Source organism: Mauremys mutica, chromosome 4 (assembly GCF_020497125.1).
Source record: "Mauremys mutica isolate MM-2020 ecotype Southern chromosome 4, ASM2049712v1, whole genome shotgun sequence".
Taxonomy (NCBI): Eukaryota; Metazoa; Chordata; order Testudines; family Geoemydidae; genus Mauremys; species Mauremys mutica.
Genome location: NC_059075.1, coordinates 157,828,498 through 157,840,602, shown reverse-complemented (window position 1 = coordinate 157,840,602; position 12,105 = coordinate 157,828,498). Strand labels below are relative to the sequence as shown.

At 72.7% G+C, this 12,105-nt stretch overlaps 2 protein-coding genes across 2 annotated transcripts; both read left to right on the top strand.

Moving 5' to 3' along the window:
• LOC123368540 (calcium-binding protein 5-like) lies at positions 1-4,576 on the top strand. The gene is made up of 6 exons (XM_045013403.1): positions 1-274; positions 685-715; positions 1,210-1,353; positions 1,732-1,841; positions 2,168-2,315; positions 4,362-4,576. Exons 1-6 carry the CDS (start codon positions 212-214, stop codon positions 4,385-4,387), a joined length of 522 nt encoding a protein of 173 aa, XP_044869338.1. The 5' UTR covers positions 1-211; the 3' UTR covers positions 4,388-4,576.
• Positions 4,577-7,100: 2,524 nt separating this feature from the next.
• LOC123369173 (clathrin heavy chain 2-like) lies at positions 7,101-11,630 on the top strand. The gene is made up of 9 exons (XM_045014533.1): positions 7,101-7,239; positions 7,688-7,904; positions 8,344-8,493; positions 8,751-8,869; positions 8,943-9,110; positions 10,094-10,207; positions 10,965-11,138; positions 11,261-11,353; positions 11,595-11,630. The coding sequence occupies exons 1-9, from the start codon at positions 7,201-7,203 to the stop codon at positions 11,628-11,630; spliced, it is 1,110 nt and encodes a 369-aa protein (XP_044870468.1). The 5' UTR covers positions 7,101-7,200.
• The last annotated feature ends 475 nt before the right edge of the window (positions 11,631-12,105 follow it).

Below are 12,105 nucleotides of genomic sequence, written 5' to 3'. Positions count from 1 at the left end.
AACCCAGGCGTCCGGGCTCCCAGCCCCTGTGCCAGCCAGCAGATGTTGGCCGGGCGGATTTATGCAGCAGCTGCCCTGTTTGGGATGGCGATAGGTCACGGGGGTGAGGATAATCCCCTGGCGTGGGAGCGACTATAAACCCCCCACCCAGCCTGGCACAGCCGCCTCCTCCTCCAGCCACAGCTCTGGCTCCGGGGCAGCAGCTGGCACCATGCAGAACGCCCTGGGGCCCGCCTGCATCTTCCTGCGCAAGGGCATCGCCGAGAAGCATGGGGTGAGACGCCCAGTTCTGCCAGGGGAGCGGGGGCTGGGCGCCAGGACGCCTGGGTTCTCTCCCCGGCTCTGGGAGGGGAGGGGGGCTGGTGGTTAGAGCAGGGGGGGCTGGGCGCCAGGATGCCTGGGTTCTCTCCCCGGCTGTGGTACGGGAGGGGGGCTGGTGGTTAGAGCGAGGAGGGGCTGGGATCCAGGACCCCTGGGTTCTCTCCCCGGCTCTGGGAGGGGAGTGGGGCCTGGTGGGTTAGAACAGGGGGGGCTGGGAGCCAGGACTCCTGGGTTCTCTCCCCAGTTCTGGGAGGGGATGGGGGCTGGTGGGTTAGAGCAGGGCAGGGGGCTGAGGGGCCGGACACCTGGGTTCTCTCCCCTGCAGGACCGCACTGGGTCCATGAGAGTGTCTCTTTATTTCAGCACCGGGAGCTGGGAGCGGATGAAATCGAAGGTGAGAAGCCCGTGGGAGGGGAGTGGGATCTGGGGATTGAAGCAGGGAAGGGGGGGTGGGGCTGGAAGCCCGGACGCCTGGGTTCTCGCTGCAGCCCAAAGGGGAGAGGGGCCTCGCAGGTTGGTGCGCAGGAGCCCCCAGTACTAGCCCCACCCCCAGGAGGGCTGTGGGGGAACATGGGTGTTGCTGGCACCCCAGGACTCCTGGGTTCTGCCCCCGGCTCGGGGAGGGGTCCCAGCGCTCCCGGGTCCTGGGCTGTGGTAAGGGCTCGGCCCAGCGGGGGGGGGCTCAGCCGGTCGGGGGGGGGGGCTCGGCTCAGCACGGGGGGCTCAGCCCAGCGGGGGGGGCGCAGCTGGGTCGGGGGGGGCTCGGCCCAGCGGGGGGGGGCTCAGCCGGGTCGGGGGGGCTCAGCCCAGCGGGGGAGGGGGGCTCAGCCCAGCGGGGCGGGGCTCGGCCCAGCACAGGGGGCTCAGCCCGGCCGGCCCCCCCGGCAGAGCTGCGCGAGGCCTTCGCGGAGTTCGACAGGGACGGGGACGGGCTGATCGGCTGCAAGGAGCTGGGCCAGCTGATGCGCACCATGGGCTACATGCCGACCGAGATGGAGCTGCTCGAGCTCTCGCAGCAGATCCACATGAACCGTGAGCCGGGGGGCGGCGGGGGGCGGGGCTGCCAAGGGGGTGCCCGGGAGGGGGCGGGGCTCCCAGCAGGGGGGTGCCCGGGAGGGGTCAGGGCCCCTGGCAGGGGGGTGCCCGGGAGTGGGTGGGGCTCCCAGCAGGGCAGTGCCCGGAAGGGGTCAGGGCCCCTGGCAGTGAGGGTGCCCGGGAGTGGGTGGGGCTCCTGGCAGGGGTGTGCCCGGGAGTGGGCGGGGCTCCTAGCAAGGGGGGTGCCTGGGAGGGGGTGGGGCTCCTAGCAGGGGGGTGCCTGGGAGGAGTCAGGGCCCCTGGCAGTGGGGGTGCCCGGGAGGGGGCGGGGCTCCTGGCAGGGACCCCCCGGCTGACACCCACCCCCTGTTGCAGTGGGGGGCCGGGTGGATTTTGAAGACTTCGTGGAGCTGATGACACCCAAGCTGCTGGCCGAGACGGCCGGGATGATCGGGCTGCAGGAGATGAGGGACGCCTTCAAGGAGGTGAGGGAGAGAGAACCCAGGAGTCCTGGCTTCCAGCACCCCCTGCTCTCACCCACCAGCCCCCACTCTCCTCCCCTCACCAGGGAGAGAACCCAGGAGTCCTGGCTCCCAGCACCCCCTGCTCTCACCCACCAGCACCCAGTCCCCTCCCCTCGCCAGGGAGAGAACCCAGGCGTCCAGGCTCCCAGCCCCTGGCTCTAACCCCCCTCCCAGAACCAGGCGAGAACCCAGGCGTCCAGGCTCCCAGCCCCTGGCTCTAACCCCCCTCCCAGGGCTGGGAGCGAACCCAGGAGTCCTGACGCCCCCCCGCCCCCCTCCCCCCGCAGTTTGACACCAACGGGGACGGGGAGATCACGCTGGAGGAGCTGCAGCTGGCCATGCAGCGCCTCATGGGCGAGCGACTCACCCCCCGCGAGATCAGCGACGTGGTCAAGGAGGCCGACATCAACGGGGACGGGACCGTCGACTTCGAGGGTGCGTGGGGCGCCCTGGGGGATTGTGGGTAACGCGCCGCTCGGCCACAGCCCGCACGGGTCAGGCCCCCTGGCCCTGGGGTATTGTGGGTAACGCGCCGCTCGGCCAGCGCCCACACGGGTCGGGCCCCATGGCCCTGGCAAGGGATTGTGGGTAACGCGCCACTCGGCCAGCGCCCACACGGGTCAGGCCCCCTGGCCCTGGGGGATTGTGGGTAACGCGCCGCTCGGCCAGCGCCCACACGAGTCGGGCCCCCTGGCCCTGGCAAGGGATTGTGGGTAACGCGCCACTCGGCCAGCGCCCACACGAGTCATGCCCCCTGGCCCTGGGGGATTGTGGGTAACGCGCCGCTCGGCCAGCGCCCACACGGGTCAGGCCCCCTGGCCCTGGGGGATTGTGGGTAACGCGCCGCTCGGCCAGCGCCCACACGGGTCGGGCCCCCTGGCCCTGGGGGATTGTGGGTAACGCGCCGCTCGGCCAGCGCCCACACGGGTCGGGCCCCCTGGCCCTGGGGTATTGTGGGTAACGCGCCGCTCGGCCAGCGCCCACACGGGTCGGGCCCCATGGCCCTGGCAAGGGATTGTGGGTAACGCGCCACTCGGCCAGCGCCCGCACGGGTCAGGCCCCCTGGCCCTGGGGGATTGTGGGTAACGCGCCGCTCGGCCAGCGCCCACACGGGTCGGGCCCCCTGGCCCTGGGGGATTGTGGGTAACGCGCCGCTCGGCCAGCGCCCACACGGGTTGGGCCCCCTGGCCCTGGGGGATTGTGGGTAACGCGCCGCTCAGCCAGCGCCCACACGGGTCGGGCCCCCTGGCCCTGGGGGATTGTGGGTAACGCGCCGCTCGGCCAGCACCCACACGGGTCGGGCCCCCTGGCCCTGGGGGATTGTGGGTAACGCGCCGCTCGGCCAGCACCCACACGGGTCGGGCCCCCTGGCCCTGGGGGATTGTGGGTAACGCGCCGCTCGGCCAGCGCCCACACAGGTCAGGCCCCATGGCCCTGGCAAGGGATTGTGGGTAACGCGCCACTCGGCCAGCGCCCACACGGGTTGGGCCCCCTGGCCCTGGGGGATTGTGGGTAACGCGCCGCTCAGCCAGCGCCCACACGGGTCGGGCCCCCTGGCCCTGGGGGATTGTGGGTAACGCGCCGCTCGGCCAGCACCCACACGGGTCGGGCCCCCTGGCCCTGGGGGATTGTGGGTAACGCGCCGCTCGGCCAGCGCCCACACAGGTCAGGCCCCATGGCCCTGGCAAGGGATTGTGGGTAACGCGCCACTCGGCCAGCGCCCACACGGGTCGGGCCCCATGGCCCTGGCAAGGGATTGTGGGTAACGCGCCACTCGGCCAGCGCCCACACGGGTCGGGCCCCATGGCCCTGGCAAGGGATTGTGGGTAACGCGCCACTCGGCCAGCGCCCGCACGGGTCAGGCCCCCTGGCCCTGGGGGATTGTGGGTAACGCGCCGCTCGGCCAGCGCCCACACGGGTTGGGCCCCCTGGCCCTGGGGGATTGTGGGTAACGCGCCGCTCAGCCAGCGCCCACACGGGTCAGGCCCCCTGGCCCTGGCAAGGGATTGTGGGTAACGCGCCGCTCGGCCAGCACCCACACGGGTCGGGCCCCCTGGCCCTGGGGGATTGTGGGTAACGCGCCGCTCGGCCAGCGCCCACACGGGTCGGGCCCCCTGGCCCTGGGGGATTGTGGGTAACGCGCCGCTCGGCCAGCGCCCACACGGGTCGGGCCCCCTGGCCCTGGGGGATTGTGGGTAACGCGCCGCTCGGCCAGAGCCCACACAGGTCAGGCCCCATGGCCCTGGCAAGGGATTGTGGGTAACGCGCCGCTCGGCCAGAGCCCACACGGGTCAGGCCCCCTGGCCCTGGCAAGGGGTTGTGGGCTGGTGTGGCAGGGCCATGGCCTGCCAGCTCTCAGAGAGGATTGTGGGTAAGGCAGGCTTGGCGTGAGTGGCCAAGGGATCCCCTGGTGGGGCGGCTCCATGGGGCTGGGATTCACCCCCCCAGGCATCGGTACTAATGGGGGCCTTTGCCCTGCAGAGTTTGTGAAGATGATGTCACGCTGAGGGGGGCTGAGCCCCCCCGAGATCAAAGACTGACCTTGGACAGGGGGTTGAGCCCGACGCTGTCAAGACACCACCAAGATTAACCCCCAAATCGCAGCCTCCAGCTCCCCTCACCTCCCTGCCTGCTACCCCCAGAGCCCCCAGAGCCTTCCCCGGCCTCCCCCACAGCCTGTCCCCCAGACCTCCAGCCCCCACCACCTCCCTGCCTGCTACCCCCAGAGCCCCCAGAGCCTTCCCCGGCCTCCCCCACACCCTGTCCCCCAGACCTCCAGCTCCCCTCACCTCCCTGCCTGCTACCCCCAGAGCCCCCAGAGCCTTCCCCGGCCTCCTCGCCCCCAGACCCCTCCCACAGCCTCCCCCACACCCTGTCCCCCAGACCTCCAGCCCCCCAGCGCTCACACACCTCCCCCTCCACTCCCCACAGCCCTTCCCTTCCCCATGGCTCTCTGGATCCCGCTGTCCCCCCAGCTCTCCTCCCCAGGCCCCTCCGCTGCAGACACGCAGCCCTTGTGTGCAATAAAAGCCGTGTGCTGAACCCAGACGTCCGAGGGAGGCTTTCTTGCCCAGGGGATCATGGTTACAACCCGGCAGCGGGGCCTTGGGAGGCAGAGCCGAATGCAGAGCACGGGGCTTAGAGACGATAATCACAGCCCGCGGGGACAACATATGGATGGGAATAACCGGCTTAGCATGGGGGGCTGGGGGGGGGGGCTGGGCTGGGCTGGGAAGGGCTGTGGGTCGGAAGTGAGGGGCACCGGCAGAGCTGGGGGGGGCCCAGGGCTGGCAGGGGCTGCGGCTCGGGAGTGAGGGGCACCAACATGGGGGTTCTGGCAGCCCGTCCCCCAGTCCTCCCCAGGCACAGCTGTCTGTCATTAGGGGCTCAGATTAAATTGCGGCTTCAGCTCCAATCCTGAGAGTTTTTAATCCGGAAATATCGTTAAATGAAACGAGCAGCCGAGCCGGATAATCCCCCCGGCACCCTGGGATTGCTCCAGCACCTGGGTGTCCTGGGGCTGAGGGGGCTGGAAGGCTGAGATCGGGGACGTGGGGGGGTCCGTACGTCTGTGGCACTGCAGGGAGATGGACGTACCCGCAGCCCCCTGCCAGCCCAGCCCTGCCCCCCCAGCTCTGCCAGTGCCCCTCACTCCCGAACCACAGCCCCCTGCCAGCTCTGCCAGTGCCCCTCACTCCTGACCCGCAGCCCCCTGCCAGCCCAGCCCTGCCGGTGCCCCTCACTCCCGACCCGCAGCCCCTGCCAGCTCAGCCCTGCCGGTGCCCCTCACTCCCGACCCGCAGCCCCTGCCCCCCCCGCTCTGCCGGTGCCCCTCACTCCCGACCCGCAGCCCCTGCCCCCCCCCGGTCTTGAGGTGCCCCCCACTGCCCACCCCCAGCCCCTGCCCCCCCCCGCTCTGCCGGTGCCCCTCACTCCCGACCCGCAGCCCCCTGCCAGCCCTGGGCCCGTGCCCAGCTCTCTAGCACTCACTCCCCTTCCATTCAGTTCCTGCTCCCTGGCGCCACACCCCGCGCTCGGGGGAACAGACACATCCTGCTCTCGCGGGAGGGGCTGAGACCCTGCGCCCCACCAGGGCCGCCCAGAGGATTCAGGGGGCTTGGGGCAAAGCAATTTCGGGGGCCCCTTCCATAAAAAAAATTGCAATACTATAGAATCCTGTATTCTTGTGGGGGCCCCCGGGGGGCCCGGGGCCAACTGCCCCACTTGCCCCTCCATCTGGGCCGCCCTGCGCCCCACACAACAGGGGCCCCGATCTCGCTCCCCCCGGCTCCGCCCCACGCCCGGCCCCCCATCTCGCTCCCCCCCGGCTCCGCCCCGCGCCCGGCCCCCGATCTCGCTCCCCCCCGGCTCCGCCCCGTGCCCGGCCCCCGATCTCGCTCCCCGCGGCTCTGCGCCACACCCAGCCCCCCAGTCTCGCTCCAGCCCTGCTGGTGTGAGCGGTGGGATCCAGTGCCCTGCAGTGGAGTTAAGGCCCTTGGGCTGAGGGGTCAGTTCACAGCTGGGCCCCGGCCGGGCTGCCGGCTCCCATTCAGGCCCCGATCCCTGGAGCTCTCACACCTGCTGGCCCTGTTCCCTGGCGCAGGCCGCGGAGGCTGGCCCCATACACTGTGTGTGCCCCACTGAGAGTCCTGGAGAGAAGGGCTGGGAACCCCAGTGCAGGGGAAGGGGAGTCATAGTCTGTGACCCAGGACTCCTGGGTTCTCTCCCGGCGCTGGGAGGGGAGTGGGGCCGGTAGGTTAGAGCGGGGGGGCTGGGAGCCAGGACTCCTGGGTTCTCTCACCACCTCTGAGAGGGGAGTGGGGCTGGTGGTTAGAGCGGGGGGGCTGGGAGCCAGGACTCCTGGGTTCTCCCTGGCTCTGGGAGGGGAGTGGGGGCTGGTGGGTTAGAGCGGGGGGGCTGGGAGCCAGGACTCCTGGGTTCTCTCCTGGCTCGGGGAGGGGAGTGGGGCTGGTGGGTTAGAGCGGGGGGGGGGGCTGGGAGCTAGGACTCCTGGGTTCTCTCCCCGGCTGTGGGTGGGGAGCAGGGGCTGGTGGGTTAGAGCCAGGACTCCTGGGTCCCAAGCTGCTCTCTGTGATGTTGTCAGAGTGGGCTCCACCCCTTCGTTAGCGCTGATTGCAGCAGGGTGTGGCTGGGCAGTGCCGGGGGAGGGGCTATATCAGACCCCTGTGGAGCCCAGCAGGGAGCTAGTGAGCAGGGGGAGGGGGTTTCCCTGGGGCAGCGCCTTGGGGGGCAGTGGGTCTTGCACGGCTGGGCTGGGTGCCTGGGGCCCCCCAGGGGTGAGCTCCCTGCCCCCCCAGCCATGGGCGAGTCCCCCGTGCGGGTGGAGGTGCTGACCCAGGTAAGGGGGAGGGGCTCTGGATGGTGGGGGGGGAGGGGCTGACCCAGGAAAGGGGGAGGGGGCTCTGGGGTGTCACAGTGAGGGGGGAGGTGCTGACCCAGGTAAGGGGGAGGGGCTCTGGGGGTGTCACGGTGGGGGGGGGGAGGTGCTGACCCAGGTAAGGGGGAGGGGAGGAGGGCTGTGTTAGGGAAGGTGGGGGACCCCTGGGGTTGCACAGCTGGGGCGGGGGCAGCAAGGCTCTGGATGGTGGGGGGGAGGTGCTGACCCAGGTAAGGGGGAGGGGCTCTGGGGGTGTCACGGTGGGGGGGGAGGTGCTGACCCAGGTAAGGGGGAGGGGAGGAGGGCTGTGTTGGGGAAGGTGGGGGACCCCCGGGCTCGCACAGCTGGGGCGGGGGCAGCAAGGCTCTGGACGGTGGGGGGTGCCCCTGTAACCCCTCTCTCCCCCCAGCTGCAGCACCACGGCATCCCCCCGGAGCAGATCACCTACCCTCGCGTCACCCTCTCCGCGCCCTGGCGGCTCTGCGTGCGGCACGGCCCCCCCGCCGGGGCCCGGGTCACCCTGCTCGACCTGCGGGAGCCCCACGGCGCAGCCACCCCCAGCTGGCCCCTGCACCAGGCCCAGGGCGCGCTGGCCCACCCCAGCCAGCCCCTGCTGGCCCTACGAGGTACGGGGGGGGGCAGCACGGGCCAGAGCCCCAGGCCAGGGAACAGGGTGGGGGTGTCCCGGGCTGACTGGTAATGGCATCGACTCCCCATGGAGGCCCTGGCCTGACCCTCAGCCCCATGGCCTCACTGCACCCCAATGGGGGCCTCGCCTCACCTCCTCCATGGATCAGGTGACCTGCCTGTGCCCGCGGCGGGCCGTGGGGCCGGGCCCCCGGGCCCCCTGACCCGCCTGTGCCCCCGTGGGGCCGGGCCCCCTGACCCGCCTGTGCCCCCGTGGGGCCGGGCCCCCTGACCCGCCTGTGCCCCCGTGGGGCCGGGCCCCGGGCCCCCTGACCCGCCTGTGCCCCCGTGGGGCCGGGCCACAGGCCCCTGACCCGTCTCTGCCCGCGGCGGGCCGGGGGGCCGGGCCCCGGGGCGCTGACCCGTCTCTGCCCGCAGCGGGCTGTGTGGCGCAGGTGTTCGACGTGGCGCAGCGCTGCCTGCGCTGGCAGTGGACCTTTGCCCACCCCCTGGAGTTCTGGGCCTGGCTGGAGCCCAACACGCTGGCGCTGGTGACGGAGGAGGAGGTGTTCCACTGGGCCCTCAGCCGTGAGCAGCCGCAGGGCACCCCGCCGGGGAGGAGGGTGGGCTGGTCAATGGGGGGCCAGGCAGGGGAGCAGGACTGGTCGGCGTGGGGGGGGTCAGGCAGGGGATGCTGTGGGGAGGCGGGCTGGTCGGCGTGCGGGGATGGGCAGGGGTGCCATGGGGAGGGGGCTGGTCGGCGTGGGGGGACAGGCAGGGGTGCCGTGGGGGGGGGCAGAGGGCTCTCTAAGCCCCTAACTCTAGTTCTCACCCCCCCCCGGCAGGCCCGAAGCCGCGGCGTCAGTTCTGGCGCCATGAGCGGCTGTGGCGCACGGAGGTGGTGGGATACCAGCGGGACGCCAGCGGGCTCTGGCTGGCGCTGTCCACGCTGGGCCTGGACCAGGTAAGCCCCCCCGCCAGCTGCCCCCAGGATCCCAGCGGCCCCTGTGCCCGGCTGACCCCGTGTCTCTCCCCAGAAGGGCCAGGTGGTGGGGCTGACCCAGCTGCACTGGCGGGGGGGGCGGCTCTCCCAGGTCATCGAAGCCCAGGCGGTGGCGCTGCCCCAGCACAGCTTCTCCAGGAACCCTCACCCCTCCTCCGCCCTGCTGGCCGCCGTCCGGCACGGGGCAGAGCGCAACGGGCAGGTGCGTGGCGGGGCAGGGGGCTCCCGGAGGGTTGTGGGTAGTGCCGGGGTGGGCGGGAGTGGAAGGACGGGGCAGGTGGCTCCCGGAGGGTTGTGGGTAGTGCCGGGGTGGGCGGGAGTGGAAGGACGGGGCAGGTGGCTCCCGGAGGGTTGTGGGTAGTGCCGGGGTGGGCGGGAGAGGAAGGGCGGGGCAGGTGGCTCCCGGAGGGCTGTGGGTAGTGCCGGGGTGGGCGGGAGTGGAAGGGCGGGGCAGGGGGCTCCCGGAGGGTTGTGGGTAGTGCCGGGGTGGGCGGGAGTGGAAGGGCGGGGCAGGTGGCTCCCGGAGGGTTGTGGGTAGTGCCGGGGTGGGCGGGAGTGGAAGGGCCGGGCAGGTGGCTCCCGGAGGGTTGTGGGTAGTGCCGGGGTGGGCGGGAGTGGAAGGGCCGGGCAGGTGGCTCCCGGAGGGTTGTGGGTAGTGCCGGGGTGGGCGGGAGTGGAAGGGCCGGGCAGGGGGCTCCCGGAGGGTTGTGGGTAGTGCCGGGGTGGGCGGGAGTGGAAGGGCCGGGCAGGTGGCTCCCGGAGGGTTGTGGGTAGTGCCGGGGTGGGCGGGAGTGGAAGGGCGGGGCAGGTGGCTCCCGGAGGGTTGTGAGTAGTGCGGGGGTGGGCGGGAGTGGAAGGGCGGGGCAGGTGGCTCCCGGAGGGTTGTGGGTAGTGCCGGGGTGGGCGGGAGTGGAAGGGCGGGGCAGGTGGCTCCCGGAGGGTTGTGGGTAGTGCGGGGGTGGGCGGGAGTGGAAGGGCGGGGCAGGTGGCTCCCGGAGGGTTGTGGGTAGTGCCGGGGTGGGCGGGAGTGGAAGGGCGGGGCAGGGGGCTCCCGGAGGGTTGTGGGTAGTGCCGGGGTGGGCGGGAGTGGAGGTGGGAGGGGGCAGTGCCAGGGCGGGGGGCAGGCAGGGAGGAGACGGGGGCTGCACCCATCTGACCCCCCCTCTCTCTCTCTCTCTCTCTCAGTTCCACGTGGTGGAGCTGGGCCCGCACCAGCCTGGCAACGCCGCCCTGCTCAGTGCCCGCGCCAGCCTGGCCTTCAGGGGGGCCCGGCCCGGGGACTTCCCCAGCGCCGTGCAGGTGAGCCGGGAGCAGGGGGTGGGCGGGGCGCCTGGCAGCAGCGGGGGGCTCGTGACCCCAGCCCGGGGACTTCCCTAGCGCCGTGCAGGTGAGCCGGGAGCAGGGGGTGGGGGGGCGCCTGGCAGCAGCGGGGGGCTCGTGACCTCCCCAGCGCCGTGCAGGTGAGCCGGGAGCAGGGGGTGAGGGGGCGCCTGGCAGCAGCGGGGGGCTCGTGACCCCAGCCCGGGGACGTCCCGTGCGCCGTGCAGGTGAGCAGGGGGTGGGGGGGGCGCCTGCCACCAGCCGGCGCCTCGTGACCCCGCCCGGGGACCTCCCCAGCGCCGTGCAGCTGCGGCGGGAGCTGGGGGTGGGGGGGGCGCCTGGCAGCAGCGGGGGGCGATGACCCCGCCCGGGGACTTCCCCAGCGCCGTGCAGGTGAGCCGGGAGCAGGGGGTGGGGGGGCGCCTGGCAGCAGCGGGGGGCGATGACCCCGCCCGGGGACCTCCCCAGCGCCGTGCAGCTGAGCCGGGAGCAGGGGGTGGGGGGGCGCCTGGCAGCAGCGGGGGGCTCGTGACCCCGCCCGGGGACTTCCCCAGCGCCGTGCAGGTGAGCCGGGAGCAGGGGGTGGGGGGGGCGCCTGGCAGCAGCGGGGGGCTCGTGACCCCGCCCGGGGACTTCCCCAGCGCCGTGCAGGTGAGCCGGGAGCAGGGGGTGGGGGGGGGCGCCCGGCAGCAGCGGGGGGCTCGTGACCCCAGCCCCTCTCCTCCCCTCCCCGCAGTTCGCCCCCCGGCTGGGCCTGGCCCTGGTGCTCACCAAGCACGCCCTGCTCTTCCTGGCCGACGTGGAGACCGCCCAGCCCCTGCACCGCGTCCAGCTGGCCTGGGACATCGTCTTCGCCACGGTGCCCGACCCGCCCCGCCACGGCCTCGTGGGGGTGTGCCGCAGCGGCAAGGTCAGCCGGGGGGCGGCCTGCCCGGGGGGGGCTGGGATGGGGGTCCGGGGGGGGTGAGAGCCCTGGCAGCTCCAGCCCTGCACCCCTGACGGCCCCTCTCTCCTTCCCCGCCCCCTCTGCAGGTGCTGTCGGTCTCGCTGGGCCCGGACCCCCTCCTGCAGCTGCTGTCGCGCCGCCCTGCCAGCCTCTATCTCACCCAGCGCCTGCTGCAGCTGGTGGGGCGGGGGCCGGGGGGCCGGGGGGCTCTGTCAGGGGGAGGGGGCTGGCGCTGAGGGGTGAAAGCAGGGGCTGGCCTGAGTCTCCCGGCAGCCCCAGGGGCTGGGGAGGGGAGGAGTCGGCCTGAGGTTCCCAGCCGTGGGGATGAGGAGGTGGGGGGGTGATTGGAACCTGTGGGGGGCGGGGGGTAGGAGACCCTCTCTGCAGCTCTCCTGTCACTGACTGGGGGGGGCACCCCAGCTGCAGTGTCCTGCGTCCTCCTGGGTTTTACAATAAACGGAAGAAGCTGGAGCCCTGGGCTAGGGCTGGCACCCAGCATCCAGCTGTGTGGGTCTCTGCCTGGGGGTCCTGGGGGGCGGGGGGGAGGAGAATGTCTGTCTCTCTGCCTGGGAGCCCGGAGCAGGGGGCTCCGGTTAGATGCTGGGGGGGGGGAATGTCTCTGCCTGGGAGCCCGGAGCAGGGGGCTCCGGGTAGATGCTGGGGGGATGGGTGGGGGTGCTGGGGGGGTGTTTCTGGCTGGGAACCCGGAGCAGGGGGCGCCGGTTAGATGCTGGGGGGATGGATGGGGGTGCTGGGGGGGTGTTTCTGGCTGGGAGCCCGGAGCAGGGGGCTCCGGTTAGATGCCGGGGGGGGGGGAAATGTCTCCGGCTGGGAGCCCGGAGCAGGGGGCTCCGGTTAGATGCTGGGGGGATGGAGGGGGGTGCTGGGGGGGGGGGTGCTGCCTGGGAGCCCGGAGCAGGGGGCTCCGGTT

Coding starts and splice junctions, on each gene's coding strand:
- LOC123369173 (XM_045014533.1), top strand. CDS start 7,201: ATGGGCGAGTCCCCCGTGCGGGTGGAGGTGCTGACCCAG. Junction 8,494..8,750: donor GTTCCACTGGGCCCTCAGCC/GTGAGCAGCCGC, acceptor CCCCCCCGGCAG/GCCCGAAGCCGCGGCGTCAG. Junction 8,870..8,942: donor CCACGCTGGGCCTGGACCAG/GTAAGCCCCCCC, acceptor GTCTCTCCCCAG/AAGGGCCAGGTGGTGGGGCT.
- LOC123368540 (XM_045013403.1), top strand. CDS start 212: ATGCAGAACGCCCTGGGGCCCGCCTGCATCTTCCTGCGCAAGGGCATC. Junction 275..684: donor GCATCGCCGAGAAGCATGGG/GTGAGACGCCCA, acceptor TCTTTATTTCAG/CACCGGGAGCTGGGAGCGGA. Junction 1,354..1,731: donor GCAGCAGATCCACATGAACC/GTGAGCCGGGGG, acceptor CCCCTGTTGCAG/TGGGGGGCCGGGTGGATTTT.